Here is a 24,474-nt window from a genome sequence, read left to right as displayed (position 1 = left end):
TAGTTTCGGTGCTTGATCGGTCGGGCCGTGAAGACGTACGACTACATCAACCGTGTTGTTATAATGCTTCCGCTATCGGTCTACGAGGGTACGTGGACAACACTCTCCCCTCTCGTTGCTATGCATCACCATGATCTTGCATGTGCGTAGGAATTTTTTTTGAAATTACTACGTTCCCCAACATCGCTCCCCTCTCCGGCTTTCGCTCCGGCTCCCTCGCCCTGCGCCGCCCTCCTCGCTCCCTCCCGGGCCAATAGGTTCTGGGCGCTCGGTTCGGAGGACTTGGGGTCAGACTCCGAGGCTTGCCTCTCCCCTCCTCCTCCGGTGCCGGTGGGCGGTCCCCCTATCGTTTCTGCCCCGGATCACCGTCGGAAGTTCGCGCTTGGTGGCCGCGGGCGGCTCCCCGGCGTTGTGGTGACGGCGGATGGCTGGCACCATGTTTCCCGTAGGCGTCGCCGTGCTCCGTCCTGGTCTCCTGATCCGAAGTTCTTGGGCTCTGGTGGGGACGAGGGTTCGGTGGATGTGCCTCCCTCTCCTTCCCCCCTCCGGTGCCCTCCTCCACCTATGCCTCCTCCGGTGGGTTGGCCCCGGTGCCGTCGGCGGCGGCGGTGTTGCCGTCTGCCCTAGATCTGGCGTTGGGGGCTGCGGGTGAGGCCGTCTCTGGGCTGCGGGCCCGTGTTCTGCCTGGTGGGCCTTGGTATGTGCCCTCTCTGAGTTGTGTGTCCATTTTCCCTTCCCTCCCTTCCCTGGTTTCTGGGCCGCGGAAGGCCCAGTCCCAGCCCCCCCTTCCCTCCCCATCAGCCCAATCTGTCGGCCCGAGTTTGGCGCGGTCCGGGTATATATGGATTTGGAAGGGATCGCCCCCCCCCCCCATTTCTAGAGTTCCCTACCTCCTCCTCTGACCTGTGCTATCTCTGCTCCCCCATCCGCTTCTTCCATAGATCTGCTCCTCCTCCTCCCCTCTCCCGTTCATTTGCAGCGGCGGTCCTGATGGATCGCTTGCATGGGTCCTCTAGCGAGGCCGTCTCTGGCCAGAAGCAGGGGCGTGACGGCTCGGGCGAGGCGGCGGCAGATCTGGAATATGAGGTTGCGCTGCATTCCAAGCTCCAGGCGCCGCGCGCTCCGGTGGCAGGTTCGGCGGTGGCGGCGGTCGGCTCTCCCTTGCCTGTCTCTGGGTCCGGGCAGGCAGATCCCTCGGTGTTGCCTGGATCTGCTTCGGCTCCAGCCGATCCTTGGGAGGTGGCGGCTGCGGGTAGCCGTGCTGGCTCCTCTGGCCCGACGCCGCCGCCCCCTCCGCGTGGTGCTGCTCCCCTGGGTGGTGGCCCGCAGCATGCTTCGGCGGTTGCTGGTGGTGGTCCTTCGCGCTTCGTCCCTCGGGGTGCGTCGGGGGCACCGGTGCGTCGTCCCGTAGGGGCTGCTGCTGGGCTGGGCGTCGGATCTGGGCTCGGCGCGGCTGGTGATAGCATCCTTCCCCCTCCCCCTCTTGGATCTGGGCGTGCTCCTCCTTAGTCCCAGGTCGCAAACCCAACTCTCACTTGCTTCGCGTGTCACCGCCTTGGCCATTTCCAATCTCGTTGCCAAAACCCTCCCTTTTGCCTCATCTGTAGAGAAGACAAGCACCTAACCGTGGACTATCAGAACAGATCCAAGCCTCCTGCCTTTGTTCATTATGGTCTTGGCCTACCTGGGTGCGCTTTATTTGCCCTAGATCGGGCGGTTCCTGCTGTTGCTCCTATCCCTGCGCTCTCCAACTCTAGCATTGTCTTTGTCCAGTCCAAACGCATTACCCCTCAGATCCTTCTTGATGAGCTTCGGTTGTGGGATGAGGGGGGGGACTGGAAAATCCGGCAGCTTTCGGACTTTGATTTCGCTGTGACCTTCCCATCCAAGGAGAGCCTCCGGATGATTTCCTCCTGCACTAGCTTCACTCTCCCTCTTAACCAATTGGTTGTGTCGGTCAAGGCTGTGTCCAATGGCTCTAAGGCGATCTCATCTTTGTCTGATGTATGGGTCCTTGTTGATGATGGCCCTCCTGCTCTGCGCTCCATGACTTCTCTGATGGCTTTCGGGGTGCTTATTGGTAAGCCTATTGAGGTTGATCAAGGATCGTTGGTTATCCTCGGGCCGGTTCGCCTGCGGGTGTGGTGTGTCGATCCTCTGTGCATTCATGGTGCTATCGACGTCTTCCCCTCAGTTGGAGGTTTCCGGCTCAGGGTCCGGGTGGAGGGTGACTCGGGCCAGGCGTCACCTCCGCCTCCCCCTCCGCCCCTCACTTCTGTCAACGATGACAAGAGCAAGGATGATGATGGCTTACCTGAAGACTCTTTGCACAACAATGACCATCGCTTTACCCAGTCAGAGTGGGATGGGATCTCCCCAGAGGATCAGGATATGCTGAAGGAGAATGCTCCGGCTGGTGGGGGGCCAAAGACTCGCTGCCGGACTCTGTGGGAGGGGCCGCGGCTTCTGGTGGGGCGAAGGGAACACCTTTTTCGGTGGTGTGATCTAACCTCCCGGCATGCCCTGCCTCTCCTTCCCTTTCGGGCATCGAGGATTTGCCCCCGGTCGGTCCCCTGGCCTCCAAAAATAAGAAGAAGTCATCTATGAAGAAGTACTCTGCCAAAAGCAGGGTGTATGGTGATTCAAGACAGTCTGCGGCTGGTCTATGCCGAAGGCTGGATGCTGATCTAGGCATGGCCTCGGGTCCTTCCTCCGCTGTGGTGTCTCCCTGCCGTGCCCGCCCTGCGCCGTTGCGCTCGCCGACGTCCACGGCTCGCAAGAGTGGTCGTGTATCCAACAGTGGCGAGCGGGTCGCTGATCGGGCCGCTCGGCGTGCGGCGGCTCGGGATCTGCCTCCTTCAAGTGCATGTCCATGCCCCTCCCCTCCGATCCCCTCCGTTCTTTCTCTGGTTCGGGTAGTGCTTCAGTCTCAATCCGATGATCATTTGCTTTGCATATTAGAAGATGTTGGTATTTCTTTTGATGCTAGTTTGGGTTCTCCTTCTTCCTTGCTTGGTATAATTAGGTCAAACGAATTAGCCCAGGCTGACATTGCTAAAGACAAGGAGGCTAGGTTGGACTCTTCTTCCCCACTGGTTGTGGCCGGTGGGGATGGGGTGGGAGCTGATAGGGGTCAGGCTCCCGCGGCTGTATCTAAGTGTGGGGCGGGTAAACGTGCCAAATCTTGCATGGCTCCTAGCAGGTCGAGCCTTCGCATTAAAAACCTCTCTTTCAGATGAAGGCTCTATTCTGGAATATTAGGGGTTTCAGCACCAGGGGGCGCAGAGACCAGCTAAAAGATATGGTTCATACTGAAAATATTGATATTATTGGTCTAGTTGAGACTCTCAAACCTTCCTTCTCCCCAAATGAGCTCTCTGCTGTTTCTGGGATCGATAGATTTGATTGGAATTTTGTGGCCTCTGTTGGGCATTCGGGGGGCATTCTCCTTGGCACCAAGAAAGACATGTTCGATTTTGTAGCTTTTGACCATGGGATTTATTGGGCTAGCATGGTGGTGTCTCACCGTTCCCTCAACTCTTTACTAGAGATCATGGTGGTTTATGGTCCGGCTGACCACTCTTTGTCTTATATCTTCATGGACGAACTTCGGAATAAATTAGATGCCTGTCAACTGCCTTTACTTATTGGGGGAGACTTTAACCTGATGCGCTACCCTTCGGACAAGAGCTCCTCTAACTTCTCGTGGCCGTTGGCCAACGCTTTTAATGCTTTTATCAGAGACACGGCGATCCGCGAAATCCCTAGGGTTGGGGCCCGTTTCACATGGACGAATCACCAAACCTCTCCCATCCGATATGTCCTCGATCGAGTTTTCTTTTGTTCTAGATAGGACTCGATGTTTCCTCGTGCCATCCTTAGATCCCTAGCCATAGTGGGTTCGGACCACTCACCTCTTATTCTTGATGATGGTAATCGTGTGTTGTCATTTCCAAGGTTTCAGTTTGATGCCTCCTGGCTCCTAGTGGAGGGTTTTTGCTAATTTGATGGCACAAAAAAATTCGACTTTCCTGTCTTCTCACCGTTGCTCCTTTGGCCCGATGGACGACTGGCATCAGTGTTCCTATTTTCTCCGTAAATTTCTCCGTGGGTGGTCTAAAAATTACTCTGCTGAGTCAAGGCATGACAAAGCTAGGCTGGTTGCTCAAATCGGCGCGCTTGATACTCGTGCAGACGGCACTGGCCTCTCCCCCGCCGAGTGGCATATCTGGTACGGCCTTGAAGAGGCCCTGTTGGATATCCATCGTCAGGAGGAGATTTATTGGAAGCAAAGAGGCACTATTAACTGGACTTTAAAGGGCGACTCTCCCACGTCCTACTTTGCTATCGCGAATGGTAGGCGTCGACGCTGCTGGATTGATAGTCTCCTTATTGATGGTGTTAGAGTCTTTGATCAACCTGCGATTATGCAACACGTGGTCCACTTCTTCTCCACTCTCCTCTCCGCCAGACATGAGGTGGGGTTTAGGCTGGCTTCCTCCTTCTGGTCCCCCCTCGATCAGATTTCGAACGATGAGAACAAGGGATTGATGATCCCTCCTTCTGAAGAGGAGGTTTTTGAAGCGATTCGCTCTGCCAACTCTAACGCGGCCTCTGGGCCTGATGGCTTCTCCATTCCTTTCTTCCGGCAATTCTGGCCGTAGTTAAAAGGCCTCATTTTGGCGATTATCCAAGGCTTCTGGTTGGACACGGTTGACATTTCCAGACTGAACTACGCGGTGCTCACTCTCATTCCTAAAATCAAAGGGGCCGATCTGATTACCCAATTCAGGCGCATCGCCCTTATCAACAATTTTGCGAAGCTTCCGGCCAAGGGGTTGGCTACCAGGCTTTCTTCGATCGCCCATCGTGTCATCAGTCCTTTCCAATCTACTTTTATAAAAAGTAGATTCATTCTTGATGGTATCATTTGCTTACATGAGATCGTCCATGACTTGCGTTCCAAGGGGACCAAGGCAGTGGTTCTTAAACTGGACTTCGAGAAGGCTTACGACTCTGTGAGCTGGGATTTCCTTCGCCAAGTTCTTCTAGCTAAAGGCTTTGAGGGTGCGGTGGTTCATCGTTTGATGTAGATGGTATCGGGAGGCCATACGACTGTATCGGTCAATGGGCATATTAGCAATTTCTTTGCCAACGGCAGAGGCCTTAGACAAGGCGATCCGGCTTCCCCTCTGTTCTTTAACTTCGTTGCGGATGCTCTCTCTCACATCCTTACTCGGGCAGCACTGGCTGGTCACATCTTGCCTGTTAGCTCTCACCTGATTCCCAACGGCATCACTCATCTTCAATATGCGGACGACACTATTATTATGGTTGAACTTGATGAGGCTAGCCTCACACACCTGAAATTCCTCCTCCTGTGCTTCGAAGCGTTATCTAGCCTTAAAATCAACTTTTCAAAGAGCAAAGTTATTGTGACTGGGGTCTCTGATTCTGAAGCCCAGAGAGTGGCACATCTTATGAATTGTTCCCTTGGCTCGTTCCCTTTAAAAATACTTGGGCCTCCCCATATCCCCTCTTAAGCTATTGGCTAAGGATTTTGCTCCAATTGTGACCAAAGTAGGGAACATGGTTCTGCCGTGGAGAGGTCGCTATAATTCTCAGGCGGGCAAGGTTGCCCTTACTAATGCATGTCTATCCTCCCTCCCAATGTTTCTAATGGGCTTTTATCTCCTGTCTGGAGGGATTCATGCTGGTTTCGATAAGCACGGGGGGGCCTTTTACTGGAACGCTTCTGACAACAAACGCAAATACAGGATGGTTAAATGGGATCTCATTTGTAGGCCTAAGAACATGGGGGGCTTAGGTATCATTAATACGGTGGTCATGAACAAGTGCCTCATGATAAAGTGGTGGTGGAAAATTATGTCTCTTGAGGAGCGCCCCCTCTGGCTATCTTTTCTCAAAGCTAAATATTTCCCTACCTCGAGCCCCATGCTTGCCTCATCCTCGGGTGGTTCTCAGTTTTGGCGCCAGCTTGTTAAAGTCCGCCTGATTTTTCAGTCCCTCGTTAAGTTTGTAGTTAGGAATGGCAAGTCCACTCGCTTTTGGTTAGATTGGTGGGTAGGTGACACCACCCTCGCGGTGCTCCAGAGATATCTATCTTTGAGCTCTCGGTTAACAATTGGGACCTTAACTTCCGGCGATCCCTTTCTCCTGCGGAGTTGGATGACTGGCAACGTCTTACTGCCTGCTTTCCCTTGCTCTAGGAGGAAGATGATTCGGTAGTTTGGCCTCACTCCTCCTCTGGTCGTTTTTCAGTCAAGTATGCGTACGCCAAACTTATCTCTGGCGCCCATACAGTGAAATTCAAGGATATCTGGTTGACCCGCATTCCTCCTAAGATCAAGATTTTCATGTGGCAAGCTTTACGTCGTAAATTACCTGCGGCTAATCAGATTAGGAAGAGGAACGGACCGGGTTATGATAGATGCGCTTTATGTGGGGCTGTTGAAAACACTGAGCACATTTTCGTTCATTGCTCGCTGGCCAAATTTCTTTGGAGCTGTATTAGACATTGGCTTCATGTTAACTGGAATCCATCTTCCTTCGAGGATTTGCGGCGGTGCCTTAATTCTTTATCGGTTCGGTCTAAGAGGGTAGTCTGGGTTGGTTGGGCAGCGATTTGTTGGTCGCTGTAGACTACTAGGAACAACTTTACTATTGAACATATCTTCCCGGCTAACCCTGTAAGCTGCCTATTTAAAGCCAACGTCTTTTTGTAGCAGTGGAGATTATTAACTAAAGAAGTGGACCTTGAGGCGTTCGACGACATGCTATCTATGATGAGATCTACGGCTTCCTCCCTGCTGCGGCGATCTAGGGCGATGGCTTAGTTTATTGCTCTTTTGGGTTCTAGGTTGACCTACGTGCCTCGGCTGGCTTGGTTGTCATGTATCGTACTTCTTAAATGCTCCTTTCTGTTGTGATGTCTGAATGGTTGTGTCGTGACTATGCTTGTTGGCTTTATTTATAAAGTCGGGCCGATGACTTTTCTCTAAAAAAAAAATCTCAAAGAATGTATAAATTGGAATGCATCATCTACCCAGTTATGCGATCGATTGTGTTGACGGTACTTGTTCATGTACAATACTGCCCATTTAATAAACCGCTTTTTAGTTATCCCAAATTGATGTAATCTACAACTATTTTTCCCTCCTGATGAAATCAACACGATAGCCATAGAGCCCTAGGTGCAAACGGAATCAATTCAATCAGAGCAGTGAGAGAAAACAACATCAGCACCAGAATGAGACCAAAAAACGACTGCTTTAACGTCAACAGTAATAACAAATGTGACTTTCTTAACTACACATAAGAATGTTGCTTGTCAAGCATCAAAGATGTACACAACCGAGCACCTGTCCTGGGAGCAATGTGTATATACAGAGACGGCAGACTTTACACACAAGGCACACTACACACTTGGGAGGGATGAAAGAAAGAAGGAAGCAAGCAAGCAACCACGGATGAACACTTCATTCACTCTTGCTCCATTTGTGAACTAGGAACGTTTTTACTTCAGGCCCCGAAGCATCCCATGACTTTCTTGGGAGAGTGGCCGGTGGCGCGGTACTTGGCGGCCATCTCCTCGGCCTTGAGGAGCTCCTCCCCTTTCTTTGCCTCGACCATCGCTCTCTTCTCTTCGGCCTCCTTGTGGATCATTGCAGCCTTGTTCTTCATCTTCTCGGCGTATTCCGCCTTCTTCTTTTCCAATTGCTCCTGAATGTGTGCACAGTTACAAGATTTAGTTTGCGGGATGGCACATGAAGAGAGAGCGCAATGTTCAGAATTGCAGATGGATATTCACAACTGTACAGTAACGGGCTTCATCCTTTGATGTAATAATATGCAAAGAATGGTAATGATGAAAGTACCTCAATCTTCTTCAGTTGAGCTTCTATGTTTGCTTTCTTGGTGTTCTCCCATGAGAGAATAGCGGACACCTTTTTAGTAGCCCTGTGATATTGATGTGAATCAAGATTAGGAAATTTTACATCATCTACTTAATGAACGTGTTCAACAACATAATTTAGCTATAAGTATACAAGTTCTTCATTTTCTTCAAAATGACATAGTAGCTTCTTTCATGATATCTGTTGGCAGTTGCGCTGTAGGTGTTCTTATTATTGTCTGAATTAGACGGGGTTGACATGTCCCAGTGTCTTGGGAGTAAGACTACACATATTACTAACATGAAGCTTCATATACAGGCTCTGTTTCCTAGTGGCTGAAGGGCCGCTTTGAGATATGTACATGCACATCCAATATAACAGATTAGTGATAAATCTACCATACCATTAAAAAAAGCATATACTAGTTTATGAATGGATAAGTATAAATACTCCCTCCGTCCGGAAATACTTGTCATCAAAATGAATAAAAGGGGATGTATCTAGATGTATATTAGTTCTAGATACATCCCTTTTTATCCATTTTGATGACAAGTATTTTCGGACGGAGGGAGTAGTAATATACTTGTTCTCAGCCTTCGTCTTCTCATTCTCCTCCCATGCTTTAATTAAAGAGTTCCTCTTCTCACTTTCCACCCTTGCAAGAGCGAGGTCTGCATAGCGGGTTTTCAGGTAGTTTGTCAGCTTAGTTGTACTCTATGATAAGAAGAGAATTCAAATTATTCAATAATTACCTCTGTCATTTGAGCCGCCGTGTGCAGCCTTCTCATCTGTGGGTTTCTCAGCAACAGGTTCATCTGCAACCTCTGGTAAGCAGAAAACGTAGAAGTACTTTATGAACAAGAGTTGTAACGTCACTATTTGATATGAGAGTAATCAAGCAGTAAGATCTGTCTGTATAATGTTAAACAATTTTTAGCACCCATTTGTGTCACGAGCATTACATAATCCGTGGACTTCAGAAGTTAACTTTGAGCGTGTCCTTTGGTACTAAGATCTTATATAATGGTGATTTGTGTTAAGACTTACTCCCTCCGTCCGAAAAAGTTTGTCCCTCAAATTGATGTATCTAGCACTAAGTTAGTGCTAGATACATCCATTTAAGGAACAAGCTTTGGACAAGCTTTTTCGGACGGAGGGAGTATCTTATACTTTGAGCTTCTCCAACCACATACGCAAACAGAGCAAGATAGAAAGCCACTACATCCCTTCTGGATAAAGAAATGGCTACGCAATGACATACACACTAAACTTTCAGCATCCAATGCACAGTTTTATGAATATCCTTGACTCACACTCCTGCATGGTCATAATTCTGAGGAGTACCAGGTGCACATTTTTATGATTAAAAGCTCGTTGCTAATTAGCCCTGCAGTTTCTTCTAATTTTGCTATTTATTCGCATTGTGTTTGGTTTTTTCGAGGGAAGGGGAGCATGCTGTCATTGAGTGCCAAACCAGAGAACTGTCATAGACAGGTATACTTGCTTCATGATTATCCATTTCAAAACAGTAATACGGTCCGACCATATGTTGAATTTCCATGGGATCAACCTATAGACGTTCTTTCACCAGGAAAACTGAACGATCTTTTCCAACTATGCAAGCAACTGAACTACTGAACATTTATAGCATAGTAGTGCATCTATCATCTATCATCTATGACAGGTTTCCATACCCCCCGCGTCGTCCGCTCCGGGCGACTCGGGGGCGATACCCTAGCCGCCCCCAGGTTTCCCCCGCCTCTCCTCCTCCTCCCCCGCCGCCGCCGGCAGCCGCCCCCGCGGCAGTAGGCGGCGGCGGGGCTTCCCCGCGCACCCGCCTCGACGTGGAGACGCCCCCTTCCCGCATCAGACGCCGCCGCCCGCCTCCTCAACTCCTGGTGGCCGCCGAACTGCCAGATCAGGCCGGAGCGGCCCTGGATCGGGGCTGGCTCCTCTCTGGCGGCTGGTGGGCCGGGGATCGCCGGATCCGCCCGGATCTGGCCGGCGCGGCCCTGCTTCGTCGCCCGGCTAGGGTGTTCGCGGCGTGGTCTCCCTGGTGGCGGCGATGTGGGTCGTTCTCCGTGTCTTGATGGGATGTGCGCGGTGGGTGGATGCCGGGGCGGCGGCCTCGGACGGCGTGGACGGCGTGGCCTCTTGACGGGCGACGGCCGTGGGAGCTGGTGGTCCGCGACTTCGGCTGTGCGGGCGGCGAGGTCTCGGTGGACGTCTACTACGGTGGGTCGGGGTGCCCCGTCACCCGGCGTGCCTGCTACGATGAAGTCCGATGCCTTCTCCGGCTGCGGGCGCTCCCCTGGCCAGGTCTTTGGCCGGGTGGTTGGGACGGGGGCGGGATCGGGGGAAACCCTTGGCCGTCGGCGGAGGCCACGACAATGGCGGCGCCTTGTGGGCGTCGGTTCCCTTCTTGGAGGCCTTGTCGAGGTCCTATCCCGTCTCTCACTGTGCTCTTCATTTGGGCGAAAGCTCTAGGTCCCCTTGCGGGCGACGGCGTCGTCCCTTCGTCGCGCTCCTTCTTGAAGGCGTCGCCTGGGGTCCCCGGAAGCACGGTGGGCGCTTCGTGGTGCGTGTGAGGTGTTTGGCGGCGGCAATGTGTGCGGCGATTTATCTATTCTACCGCTGATCTTCGTCCTGTGGTAGCGCTCCATCTGCTTGGTGATGTTCTACCGTAGGTGGTGGTCGTCATTTGGCGTCATGGTGGCGTTGATGGCGGAGGGCCTGCCAAGGATGGCACCTCAATCTGCTTGGAGATGGACCAGTGGAAGATGGTGGAGACGACACCTGTGAGTGCGTCAGACCGGTTTATGCCCCAGACCCGGTATGTGGCTAGGCTAGGGATTCCGGCTTTCGATGTTAGGTTTAGGTGAGTGGTCTGGGTAGGGGCCCAGCTAGCACCCCTTCATCATATGGATAGGAGTAGCGGCATATGTTGCCTAGTTGGTGGATTCAGGCTTATTGTTGTAACACTTTGTAAGGTCCTCAGGAATAATCAATAAAGTGGCCGTATGCATCTTCCAGATGCAGAGGCCGGGGGTCATCCTCCTTTTCTAAAAAAAAATAAAAATCTATGATGACTTAGAGCCGCAACAGAAAGCAACTGCCTGCCTGTCCCAAACTACAATATGTCATTTTAAATACAAAATAGCTTTATTCCTTTGCAAAGAAGATATGACAGTTAGTGAGTGCGCGTGTACTGGTTTTATCTGTTACTGAGTGCGCTCGTACTGGTTTTTATCTGTTCTAAACCCAAACACTAATTACTACCAATGTACTACAACACTATCTGCATGGTTGAAGAAATATGTAATGAACATGCAGACACAGAAGTCACATAGCTCGGAAAAGGTTGTTCTTCATGTGCCTTTTGTTTCTGATTGGTTCCTTTTCCCCAGCATAACATTTTGGACACTTTCTAGGGTGTTAAAGTGAAACTGAGATTCCTCCAAAATAGGAAGGATGGATAAGGGTGGGAGGAAGAGAGAAGGGAGAGCAGAGGCAGAAAGAGGACAAAGCTATATGGGAGGGAGTGAGGAATTCAGGAAAGTTCCAGTAACTATCTTTTCTGAACTCCAACCCAAAACACATACATAGTACTCCCTCAGTTCGAAAATACTTGTCGGAGGAATGGATGTATCTAGACGTATTTTAGTTTTAGATACATCCATTTTTATGCGTTTTTCCGACAAGTATTTCTGGACGGAGGGAGTATTTTGAGTGAAGCTACACATGGCCAGCATCTCTATTTTTGTTTCGTCCAAAACTCTGCGGCACTAGAAACAAATTAATTTGCAACCATGGTTGAATCCACTGTTTTTTTCATAACAAAAACATTTAGAAAGCAGGAAAAAAATTCAGACAGACATTTGGGATATTTGTCAGAGCTGTTTGCGGCACCAACCAAGTGCTAATATACTCGCAAGCAGACAATTCAGGAAAAAAAAAACACATAAGCGGAAGGGACTCAAACCGGCCAAACCACAAACCAAATATCAATTGCAGCTAAAACGAACAATTCCTGTGCACATATAACTAAAATTATCGAATTAATGATACTCTAGGTGTAACAACGGGAGCAATAATCGTGCCAGGAAAAGTAAGTAAAGGAAGGGAAAGAAAAGGCAAGGCAAAATAATATCCCAGGATCATGGGTACTTCAACCTAGTACTGCCACCACTGTTCATCTCCTAGTAACACGAGAAAAAGTTACTCGCTCCTACTACTAGATCCTAGCACGCCCACCCCTCTTTCCATCATTCAACCACAAGCCGGCCGGCCTTGCCGAAACAAGAGCAAATTTGACTGAAACAGTAGCAAGAAACAGCAGAAAGCAAGCGGCGGGCGACTCACTCTCGACGACGACGAGGGCCTTGGAGTCATCGGCGGGCGGCTTCTCCTCCTCGGCGGCCGGCGCGGGCGCGGGGATGACGGCCTTCTCCTCGGTGACGTCCTTGGCGGGGGCCTCGGGCTCCGCGGCAGGGACGGCTGGCGGTGCGGCCTCCGGCTCCGGCGCCGCCTCCACCTCCACCTTCTTGGGCTCCTCCGCGGCCATGGATGGTGCTGCTAGCTCTGTACGTGGTACGTCTGGTGGTGGGCGAGCTGAGCTTAGCTGGGCTGTTGCTGTTGGCGCAGCTGTTGGTGTCGTGGGACTGTGGGAGAGGGAGAGGGTGGGGGCGTACTAATAAGAGCAGAGAAGGGCAGCGGATGGATGAATGTGGCTGGCTGGACTATCGGATTTGTGTCGACGTGGGGTGCCTGGACAAAGCCGGAGCTGGCGCGGGGCGACGTGGTAGAGTGTATTTTCAGGAGCAGCAGCCTGCCAATGGGGGGACGGGCGTGTTTCTGACGGAAGAGGGCCTCGGATTCCGCTGAATTGGGCAACTGGGTTCCTGCATCCCCGGTCCAGGCCCCGGATGGCAATATCATCATAGTACGATCTTGTTGTATGTGGTCGTAGTAGGTTGGGTGGTGGTGCGGTGCCGGCTTCGGCATGACAGTATGGGGTTGGGGTGAAGTGATATGCGGTCGATGCATAGCTTCGCAGCGTCGTCGTCGTGCTAATATTCACGCCAAAGTTTCCTTTCGAAATGAAAATTTTAGCACGTTTCGCGTGCACAAAAATAAAACTGTGCAAATTAGTAGCAGTTCGTCCATCTCGAATTAGTCCACTTTGCATTGCTCCGACAACATTTTTTAGACAAGCATGGTTCTGACAAGTAGCGGCTACTTCCGAAATACCCAAGCTTCCGAGGGCAGGTGAGGAAAAAAGCGGGTGTCCATATCCGGATGGAGTGGCTGAGGTCACATAGTGCGTGTCGCAAGCGAGCGTTGCGAAACTGGGCCGGGCACGAAACCCATGAGCGGTACGTGACGGCGACATGGCGCATGGCGGGGAGCAGGCCAGGGACCCTCGATGCTCGATCGACCCCGCGGCCAGCTCAGTGCATCCCAGCGCGATTGCGCTTGCGCGGTGGCCCAAACCCGGGCGGAGCTCGCGAATCCCGTGAGCTAGCGAGCGCGGCGAGCACGACGGCCGGTGCGCGTCCGCGCGCACCAACGGCATCGCCGCGACGCCACCAAGAACACTTTACAGTTTACAGTCGGCCGGCTCCACGTAGACACTACGCGTGGCGGGAGCGGGCGGCGCACGTGGTGTACCGGCCGGCGTCATGGTGGACGGTGACATGGGTGAGGAGTGCGAGGACGGAGGAGGGATATGGGTGCCGGTTTCTTTCTTTCCTTGCAACTTTTCTTTAATTAAACGATATAATATCGGCGATGGAATTAAAGGCACTGGCTCACCGACTAGACAATTGGCTGGTGTTGGGCGATCCGTGGAGCTTTCATTGTGGCGTCCCCAGCTGTGATTGCCTTGACGCGCCCGTCCTGCTGCCGACTGGGCGTGGACGGCAAGGACCGACCAGACCTGGCCGTTACGGCCGTTTCCCGCGGAACCTGGGCACGCGCGGCGCGGGTGCATGTGGCCGTATGCAGCGGGCGCTCCACAGGTGTGCTGGTACTCCTACTTTCAGCACGGGAAAATGCACGGGTTTTTGGGCGGTGGCCGACGTATCGGGGTAAAATCTGCGGTTTGGTCCTCGCCCTAGCAGCTTAGATTTGGACTTGGATCTCACTGGACTGGATCCTCGTATCCTGTATTCTGAATAACGACGCTGGTCGAGGTATATTTGTCGGTGTGTATACATGTGTGGGCCACACCATACGTGTATGACGTACGTATATACCTCGACCACGTAGCCAAAGCTTCGGCACTCATTTCCTGCGCAATTTTTGTTGTTAGCGCATGTCCCATGTTCTGGCTGGCGTTTCCATCTTGCCGCCACAGAAACTCCGTCCTCCTCAAAGAAAAAACCACAAAAGTTCCAACTTGTCAGACCGTTTGCACAAAAGTAGAGTTGGGTCGGATGCTGCAGCAACCTAACTACTCAAAAGTTCCAACTTGTCAGACCGTTTTGTAATAACTAAACCAAAGCTTCTAATACAGCTGAGCAACTAAATCTTCCAATTGTTGAATATAAGAAGCTAGCTTGCGCAACTGTCCAAAGCATAGCATTGGACAGGGCAGCCGTTTAGCAGAGAATGGACAGGAACAGAAGATGCTTTGCTGGCGAGGGCAGGCAGCCACAGCTACCATGCCGTCCAATTATTGGCAACGGCCAGGATTGTCGCGTTACAACCAAGTGGATCTTACTTGGGCGCTCTCCGTTACGTCGTCCCCACGTACGAACCTGAAGTAATCATCAGGATTATACAAAAGCCTACTTGTTTTTGTTACCATACTTCCTATGTTCCATAACGTAGTGCGTATAGATTAAAAAAAATTAAACGGGATATCTCGTGCTCCCGACGCCCGAGTCGCCTAGCTCAGGCGACACGGGGGAACCTAGTGCCGCCGCTGCAAAGCCATCCTTTCCCCACTCCCGCGTATCGCCGCCGGCGGAGGGCCCGCCGGCGAAGCCCGCGAGTGCCCCAGGGAGGGTGGCAGTGGGGCGTTTTCTCCTCTTCCGCGGCGTAGCGCGCGCGGCGGCTGCGTTTTCTTGGAGGCGGGGGCGGCCGGCGGGGTTGCGGGGCGGCGTCTGCGCGGGTATTGGCTGGATCCGTTCCGGGCTTGGCCAGATCTCGCTTCTGTTGAAAATATGCCCTAGGGGCAATAATAAAATGGTTATTATTATATTTCTTTGTTCACGATAATTGTCTATTGTTCATGCTATAATTGTATTGATGGGAGACCGTAATACATGTGTGAATACGTAGACCACACCATGTCCCTAGTGAGCCTCTAGTTGACTAGCTCGTTGATCAACAGATGGTCATGGTTTCCTGACTATGGACATTGGATGTCATTGATAACGGGATCACATCATTAGGGGAATGATGTGATGGACAAGACTCAATCCTAAGTATAGCACAAGATCGTGTAGTTTGTTTGCTAGAGCTTTTCTAATGTCAAGTATCATTTCCTTAGACCATGAGATTGTGTAACTCCCGGATACCGTAGGAGTGCTTTGGGTGTACCAAACGTCACAACGTAACTGGGTGACTATAAAGGTGCTCTACAGGTATCTCTGAAAGTGACTGTTGGGTTGGCACGAATCGAGACTGGGATTTGTCACTCCGTGTGACGGAGAGGTATCTCTAGGCCCACTCGGTAATGCATCATCATAATGAGCTCAATGTGACTAAGTAGTTAGTCACGGGATCATGCATTACGGAACGAGTAAAGTGACTTACCGGTAACGAGATTGAACGAGGTATTGGGATACCGACGATCGAATCTCGGGCAAGTAACGTACCGATTGACAAAGGGAATTGTATACGGGATTACTTGAATCCTCGACATCGTGGTTCATCCGATGAGATCATCGTGGAACATGTGGGAGCCAACATGGGTATCCAGATCCCGATGTTGGTTATTGGCCGGAGAGCTGTCTCGGTCATGTCTGCGTGATTCTCGAACCCGTAGGGTCTACACACTTAAGGTTCGATGACGCTAGGGTTATAAGGAAGATTTGTATATGATTACCGAATGTTGTTCGGAGTCCCGGATGAGATCTCGGATGTCACGAGGAGTTCCGGAATGGTCCGGAGGTGAAGATTTATATATGGGAAGTTGTCATAGGGTCACCGAAAATATTCGGGGGCATACCGGTATTGTACCGGGGCCACCGTAGGGGTTCCAGGGGTCCACCGGGAGGGGCCACCTGTCCCGGAGGGCCTCATGGGCTATAGAGGTAAGGGAACCAACCCCTAAGAGGGCTGGGCGCCACTCCCCTAGGGCCCATGCGCCTAGGGTTGGGGGAACCCTAAAGGGGGCGCCCCCTTGCTTAGGGGGCAATCCCCCTCCCCTTGGCCGCCCCCCCTCTAGATCTCATCTAGAGGGGGTCGGCCCCCTTCCCCCTTCTCCCTATAAATAGAGGGGTGAGGGTAGGGCTGCAACAACACATCCAAGGCGCAGCCCCTCCCCTCCCCAACACCTCTCCTCCTCCGCAAGAGCTTGGAGAAGCCCTGCCGGAGAACTGCCACTCCATCACCACCACGCCGTCGTGCTGCTGTTGGAGCCTTCTTCGTCAACCTCTCCCTCCTCCTTGCTGGATCAAGGCGCGGGAGACGTCACCGGGTTGCACATATGTTGAGCACGGAGGCACCGTTGTTCGGTGCTTAGAGCGGATTCGGACGCGATCTGAATCACTACGTGTACGACTCCTCCAACCGCGTTCTTGCAACGCTTCCGACTCACAATCTTCAAGGGTATGAAGATACACTCCCTTCTCTCTCGTTGCTAGTTACTCCATAGATTGATCTTGGTGATGCGTAGAAATTTTTTAATTTCTGCTACGATCCCCAACAGCTTCTCCGCCCTCGGTGGCTGCGGCCAAGTGGTGCGTGAAGCGTTGGCAGGCCGGTGCTTGGCGGCTCCATGGTGGAGTTGACTGCAGCGGGCGGTGTGCGTCGATGACGTGGTGCTTGGCGTCTCCATGGTGCAGTACTGAGCTCTGGCGGGCATCGAGGGCTGGCATCCGGGCCGGCGGCTCCGGGAAGGTGGTTGACGTGTCGGCCGCTGGAGTTTGCGTGGGTGACGTGGTGGCCGCGGTGTGCTGGTGGTGGGAGGCTCGTCCTTCCTGTCTAGGCACCTCGGCGACAGCGGTTCTTCGGTGGGTCACAGCTCTGGCAGCTCGGGTTGTTGCGTCTGCGTTCTGCGTGGGCTCTGGACCGCCGAATCTGGCCGGCGAGAAGTTGCGGGGTGGCAGTATGCCCTTTCCTGCCCGGAGGGTGGTTTGCCATGGTTGGTTCGACAAAAAGGCATGGTGGTGCTCCCTGCACGGTCATGGCATTGTTGTTGTGCAGGGGTGCGCGGGTCAGTGGAGTTGCTGGCGTGGGAGTGGTGGTGTCGATGATCTGAGCAAAAGCTTGGCCGGTTCTTGCCGGCCGCCGCCGGCGGCGCCCGTGGGCGTCGCTTTCTTCCTTGGAGGCGCCGTCGAGGTGATTTGGGTATCCTTCGCTCTTAGGTCAAGATCTTCGGGCGAAAGTCATGATCCTGGTTGGATCAGGTGGCGGCGGCGTATTCAACATCGTATTCCCTCTTGGGGGCGCCATCTTGAAGATCTTGGTCCCATTTGTGATTCATGCAGGCTGGGCGTGCACTACATTGCAGTTGGAGGGTGCCCGACCGGCGATGGGGTGGCGTGGCGTTGCGACGTGTGTGGCAACGACGATGGTGACTAGCAGAGCCGGGTCACGGCTTGTGAAGGAAATATGCCCTAGAGGCAATAATAAAGTTGTTATTTTATATTTCTTTATTCATGATAAAGGTTTATTATTCATTCTAGAATTGTATTGATCGGTAACTTAAATACATGTGTGAATACATAAACAAATACCATGTCCCTAGTAAGCCTCTACTAGACTAGCTCGTTGACCAAAGATGGTTAAGGTTTCCTAACCATGGACATGAGTTGTCATTTGATATCGGGATCACATCATTAAGAGAATGATGTGATGCACAAGACCCATCCATTAGCTTATCATAATGATCGTTCGGTTTTATTGCTATTGCTTTCTTCATGTCAAATACATATTCCTTCGACTATGAGATTATGCAACTCCCGGATACCGGACGAATACCTTGTGTGCTATCAAATGTCACAACGTAACTGGATGACCATAAAGATGCTCTATAGGTATCTCCGAAGGTGTTTGTTGAGTTCACATAGATCGAGATTAGGATTTGTCCCTCCGAGTATTGGAGAGGTATCTCTGGGTCCTCTCGGTAATACACATCATAAGCTTGCAAGAAAATGACTAAGGGAATTACGTATGTTGTCATAACGGTTCGACCGATAAAGATCTTCATAGAATATGTAGGAGTCAATATGGGCATCCAGGTTCCGCTATTGGTTATTGATCGGAGAGGTGTCTCGGTCATGTCTACATAGTTCTCGAACACTAGGGTCCGCACGCTTAACGTTCGTTGACGATATAGTATTATATGAGTTATGTGACTTGGTGACCGAATGTTGTTCGGAGTCCCGGATGAGATCACGGACATGACGAGGAGTCTCTAAATGGTCGAGAGGTAATGATTGATATATAGGACGGTTGTATTCGGACACCGGAAGTGTTTCGGAGGGTACCGAAAGTGTTCGGTACTAGATCGGTTGGAGCGCTAAGAAAGTTCGACTACATCAACCGTGTTGTGAAACACTTCCGCTTACGGTCTACGAGGGTACGCAGACATACTCTCACCCTCGTTGTTATGCATCTCCATGGATAGATCATTGCGTGTGTGTAGAAATTTTTTGTTTTCCATGCATCGATTTCCAACAGTGGCATCATGGGCCAGGTCTATGCGTAGATGATATGCACAAGTAGAACACAAAGAGTTATGGGTAGTGATAGTCATACTGCTTACAACCAACGTCTTATTTTAATTCAGCGGTATTGTGGGATGAAGCGGCCCGGACCAACCATACATGTCCACGCACATGAGACCGGTTCCAGCCACTGACCTGTGACTAGTTTTGCATAAACATGGCTGGCGGGTGTCTGTTTCTCTTACTTTAGTTGAATCGAATTTGACTATGGTCGGTCCTTGAAGAAGGTTAAAACAGCAAACTTGACGAATCACCGTTGCGGTTTTTGCCGTAGGTAAGAACGGTTCTTGCTAGAAACCCGTAGCAGCCACGTAAAACTTGCAACAACAAAGTAGAGGATGTCTAACTTGTTTTTGCAGGGTATGTTGTGATGTGATATGGTTAAGACATGATGTGATATACGTTATTGTATGAGATGATCATGTTTTGTAAGATATCAGGCAACCAGCAGGAGCCTTATGGTTGTCTCTTTATTGTATGAAATGCAAACGCCATGTGATTGTTTTACTTTATTGCTATGAGTTAGCAATAGTTGGTGAGACGACCACGACGCAATGATGGAGATCAAGGTTGAAATAACATGTGGTTCCCCCATGTTTGGTTTTGGTAATTGATGACAATCTCTATGGACTAATGGTTTTCTTGAGTTATAATTGAAGGATTTGTCCATAGGCTTTTCTTGAAATCCATGTGTTGGTTTCAAGGAGTTTATGAGTTGACCAAGGTGCTATTAAGGAATTATCCAAAGATTGGTCATGTGAGTGTTGAGCTTATTGCAAGCATGTCTTGAAGAAGAAGATTGTGTGATCATTCATGTTTAACTTCAAGACATCATCCAAATGAAGAGCATTGGAAAGATTCAAGGTTGATCAAGACTAAGTCAAGAGTGAATCAAGTTGATCAACTCAAAAAGCATAGAAGATGTACCAAGAGGGATAAGTGATCCCATGGTATGGTAAGCATTGTCCATTGTGCTTTGTGTACTAACCCATGGTCTATGTGAGAGTTCTATTTTGGGTTAGGTACGTGTCCATGGGCTTGCGTCAAGAGGAAGATATCATACAACCCATGGAAAGGATGACATCAACTGGTGATCGTCATCAAGATTGTCCTATGCAAGTTCAAGTGGAGCATCATGAAGAGATCAAGTGCTTGAATCTTGCCATCCATTGTGGTGTCAATGGACTTGTGAAGATGTGCCTAAGAGTGGCTCACCCATAGTGGACTATGGGGGAGCAATCACCTAGTCTTCATCGAGCCAACGCAATCAAGAAAGGTGGTCCAACTTGAGGGAGTCAAGATCGTCATCATCTAGCTCAAGTGGACCATGTGCAAGGCAAAGGTTTGCCCTTGATAGGTTTTCTATTTTACCGGTCTCGTGGTGGTAGTTAGGAGACCGGGTTATAGGATCGTTTGCCGTACTATCAAGGGGGGCTCTCAAGTTGGTAGCTTGATCGTATCGTTAGTAGAGAGCTCAAACCATTGCATCCTTGCATCATGTTTCTTGGTTCTTGTTTGGTTCTCTTTGCGAGTCTTAGAGCTTCTGGTCATCTTGAAGACAAGCTTGAGTTCATCGAAAACGGAGTTTGCATGCGTCTTCTATGATGTTTTCGGTGTTGGAGGTTTTACCGGTCTTATCCAAGCAAGGGTTCTCACCATTTTCTTATGGGACTTTTCTCATTTGCTTATTATTTATATTTCTATCTATATTGTGTTAGCCCATGTCATGAGCTTTCCAACAAACTTGGTTTCATTGAATTCGAAGTCCGTTTGCAAAAGTTGTGGCTGTTTTAGTAAAGGCTGCAGCGGTACTACCGCGACTAGAGCGGATGTAAATTTTTACTACCGCTCCGGAGTGGTACTACCGCGGCTCCTGAGTGGTAGTACCGCTCCGGACCAAAATCTCGTGTTTTGCTCAGCGGAGGTAGGAACGGAAGTATTTTTTTAGTACCGCTCGCAAGCAGTAGTACCGCTACCATTTGCGATAGTACCGTGAGGACGAGCGCTAGTACCGCTCCAGCGGTTCTACTGGCCTTTTGCCTCCTCGCTATTGTTTCTCAAAGGGGTACTACTGCCCTAGCAGTAGTACCGCTCCTTGGAGCGGTAGTACCGCTCTGTGCGGGCTGTGAGCATAACGGTTGGATTTTTCCCCACTTATAAAAGGGGGTCTTCTTCCCCATTGAACCTTATCCTTTGAGCTCATATTCTTCCCCCAATGTTGACCTTCTCCGAGCTTTCTATCTCTCAATCCCTCCATGGATTCTTTCTAGTTTTTTAGGGAAAAGAGAGAGGAGATCCAGATCCACATTTCCACCAATCACTTTCTCCTCTATGTGAGGGGAACCCCTTGGATCTAGATCTTGGAGTTCTTGATGTTCTCCTTCTTGTTCTTCCTCTCATCTTCCTCCCTAGCATTAGTTGCTTCGGTGGGATTTGAGAGATAAGGACTTGGGCACTCCGTGTGCCCTTTCCATTGCATTTGGTGCATCGGTTTGAGTTCTCCACGTGATACGTGAAAGTTACAAGTTGAGAAGCTTATTACTCTTGGGTGCTTGGTACCCTTGAGCTTGTTACTCTTGGGTGTTTGGACACCCTAGAGCTTGTTCCTCTTGGGTGCCTTAGCTCTCTAGACGGTTGGTGTTGTTAGGAGCTCAATCATTGTGGTGTAAAGCTCCGGGCAAGCATCGGGGTCTCCAATTAGGTTATGGAGATCGCCCCGAGCAATTTGACGGGTACCGGTGACCGGCCCCAAGGGTTGCCAAAGTGTACGGGTTCGGTGACCGCCCCCAAGGGTTGCCATTTGTATTGGTTCGGTGATCGCCCTCAAGGGTCCCTTAGTGGAATCACATCATCTTGCATTGTGCGAGGGCGTAAGGAGATTACGGTGGCCCTAGTGGCTTCTTGGGGAGCATTGTGCCTCCACACCGCTCCAAATGGAGATTAGCCTCCGCGAGGGTGTGAACTTCGGGATACATCGTTGTCTCCGCGTGCCTCGGTTATCTCTTACCCGAGCCCTTTATTTATGCACTTTACTTTGTGATAGCCATATTGTTGTTTTTCATATATCTTGCTATCACATAGTTACTTATCTTGCTTAGCATAAGTTGTTGGTGCACATAGGTGAGCCTAGTTGTTGTAGGTTTTGTGCTTGACAAATTAACCGCTAGGTTTATTCCGCATTTGTTCAAGTCGAAACCTAATTATTTTAAAGTGCCTATTCACCCCCCCTCTAGGCGAAATCCACAATCTTTCAATTGGTATCAGAGCCTTGTTTTCTTCATTAGGCTTTACCGCCTAGAGAGTAAAGATGTCGACTAGGGGATTATGATTCTCTGACACTCTTAGTTTCGATGGCACAAATTTTGATGTTTGGGTAATTCACATGCTTAATCTTTTTAGGGTCATGGACCCAAATTTAGAGCGAATTGTAGATATGGGGTTTTCTCCTCCAAAGGATCCCCAAAGATTATCTTTAGAGGATGAGAAAAACTCTTATCTCAATGCTCAAGCTTCTAATGTGCTTTTCGATGCTTTGAGAAATGTAGTTATATTTCAACTCATGTCGTTCCGGGATGCTCATGAGTTGTGGACGAAGCTTCAAGATAAATATGGCGTGTCCAAGATTTGTGGGGATGATTGCTCTCCCTCCACCTCCAGCCGTATAGTCTTCTCAACTTCTTCTACTTCACCTACATGTGGTTTGCCACAAGGTAATGCTATGGTGAGTAGTGTTGGTCATTGCAATGATGATAGTATGCTTATTGTGGATGATACTTCATCACTATATTATTGCAATGCTCCTTCTTTGGGCTTTAACACTTCGAGCACTCCAAATGTTTCACATGCTTGTGTTGATAGTCCTTGCATATAATGTAGAAATTGCTTGACTAAATCTCATGATGATATGCTTGCTATGTCTTGTTGCCATGATAAAAACGCATATATTTCCTTGAATTGTTGTGCTAACAATGTAGAGGAAACCGAACACTCCATGGAACAAGATGTGGTGTTTAATGGTGCCTCAAGGGATCCTACATCATCATATATTGCTTTTTGCCTTATGGCTAAGGCGTCAAAGGTATCTCCTACTTTGTACCCCAATATGTTTCTTGATGATGATGTTGATGCTAATGATGATGAGGATAATGATGAAGAGAATGATAATGTTGCCTCCTTAAAAACTAAGGGGGAAACGATTTTCAAGCTCTTCATAAAAACAAAATTGCTCATTCCAACTTCATGGAAATAATGTCCATTGCCATTGATGGCAAGAAATACATTGAGGAGTTGGAATCTCATCTAGAGGAGCATGAGGTCACCATTGAGAAAATGGAAGCTCATGAGCGTGATTACGCAAATGAGATCATGGAGCTATATCAAGCTCTTGAACATGAACAAATCACCTCCGAATCTCTTGAGGAGACTTTTGCTCTAGAATTATCTAGAGTGAGGGAATCTCATGATAGAGCTCTTGAGGTGGCCAATGATTTCAAAACTAAAAATGCTAAGCTTGAAGTTTCTCATGCTAGACTCCTTGAGGATTTTGAGCACCTCGAAAATGGCTCAAGGGTCATCAAGGGTGAGCTCATCAAACTCACCGAGTCTCATGCCCAACTTGAAGCTTCTTATTTAAAAGAGGTTGGCAAGTTGTCCTCTCCTATTGTTGTAAATGATGATGCTTGTGCTACTAACTCTATTACTTGTGAAGAATCCATTTTGAAGGAGAATGTTGAGCTACGGGCTCAACTTGAGGTGCTATCTAGCAATTATGGGAAATTGGAAGAAAGTCATGAAAAGCTCTCAAGCTCTCATGATGATCTTCTAGTATCCCGTAATGTGCTAAATATAGCTCATGAGGCCATGATTGCTAAGGTAACATCTAGTGAGCCTCATGTGGATACTAGCACTACTTCTAGTCAAAATAGTATATTGCCATGTGCTAGTCCTTGTAATTCATATACTCACAATGTTGGTACATCTTGTGATGATTTTATTTCCTTGCCTTGTTGCTCTAACGATGAAGCTTATACTTACTCTAGTACTTGTGTTGAGTCTAACCATGTATAGGAAATCAAAGAGCTCAAGGCCCAAGTCACTTCTTTGAAGAAAGACTTGGAAAAGAGTCATGAAGGGAAATACACACTCAACAATATCTTGAGTGTGCAAAAATCCCCCAATGACAAAGGTGGACTTGGATTCAACTCCAATAAGAAGAAGAAGTCCAAGAGAATCAAGAAGAAGGGCCAAGAACAAGTCAAGAATTCGGCCAAGATTATTTGCTTCAAGTGCAAAATTGAAGGGCATCATGTTAGATCTTGCCCATTGAAGAAGGCAGCCATTAGTGTAAAGCAACAAGGGAAGAGGCCACAAGTTCAATCTCATGCTCAACCTCAAGTTGAAGAAAGTCCACTTCCCAAGAAGACTCAAGTTAATGCTTCTCTTGTTGAGAAATCAAGTGAGAAGAAAGTGAAGAGTAGACGTTGCTACTTATGTCGTGAGAAAGGTCACGTTGCTTCTTCATGCACTAGTGGTAACTTATCCAACCCAATTATTATTGATTATATCTATTCTCTTGGGAAGGATAAGGTTGGCAATGTGTTTGCCAAGTTTGTTGGTACTCAAAGTGGTGTCAAGAAAAGAACCATTTGGGTAGC

The 24,474-nt window shown here is 49.6% G+C and overlaps 1 protein-coding gene across 1 annotated transcript; it reads right to left on the bottom strand.

Annotated features, from left to right (window-relative positions):
* Positions 1-7,271: 7,271 nt before the first annotated feature.
* LOC123046022 (remorin) lies at positions 7,272-12,668 on the bottom strand. Its single transcript, XM_044469302.1, has 5 exons — positions 12,279-12,668; positions 8,669-8,740; positions 8,500-8,587; positions 7,899-7,980; positions 7,272-7,743 (listed from the first exon to the last, which is right to left on the bottom strand). Exons 1-5 carry the CDS (start codon positions 12,478-12,480, stop codon positions 7,543-7,545), a joined length of 645 nt encoding a protein of 214 aa, XP_044325237.1. The 5' UTR covers positions 12,481-12,668; the 3' UTR covers positions 7,272-7,542.
* Between the last annotated feature and the right edge of the window lie 11,806 nt (positions 12,669-24,474).

The sequence above is a fragment of the Triticum aestivum genome, chromosome 2B (assembly GCF_018294505.1).
Source record: "Triticum aestivum cultivar Chinese Spring chromosome 2B, IWGSC CS RefSeq v2.1, whole genome shotgun sequence".
NCBI classification, from domain to species: domain Eukaryota; kingdom Viridiplantae; phylum Streptophyta; class Magnoliopsida; order Poales; family Poaceae; genus Triticum; species Triticum aestivum.
The sequence above is the reverse complement of the archived record's forward strand: the minus strand, read 5'-3'. Positions and strand labels throughout refer to the sequence as shown.

What these genes read in the sequence shown, in the direction of transcription:
- LOC123046022 (XM_044469302.1), bottom strand. Translation starts at nt 12,480, where the DNA reads ATGGCCGCGGAGGAGCCCAAGAAGGTGGAGGTGGAGGCGGCGCCGGAG. An exon ending in GGCCCTCGTCGTCGTCGAGA is followed by an intron (nt 8,741 to 12,278) that starts GTGAGTCGCCCG and finishes TCTGCTTACCAG; the next exon opens with AGGTTGCAGATGAACCTGTT. An exon ending in CGGCGGCTCAAATGACAGAG is followed by an intron (nt 8,588 to 8,668) that starts GTAATTATTGAA and finishes CCCGCTATGCAG; the next exon opens with ACCTCGCTCTTGCAAGGGTG.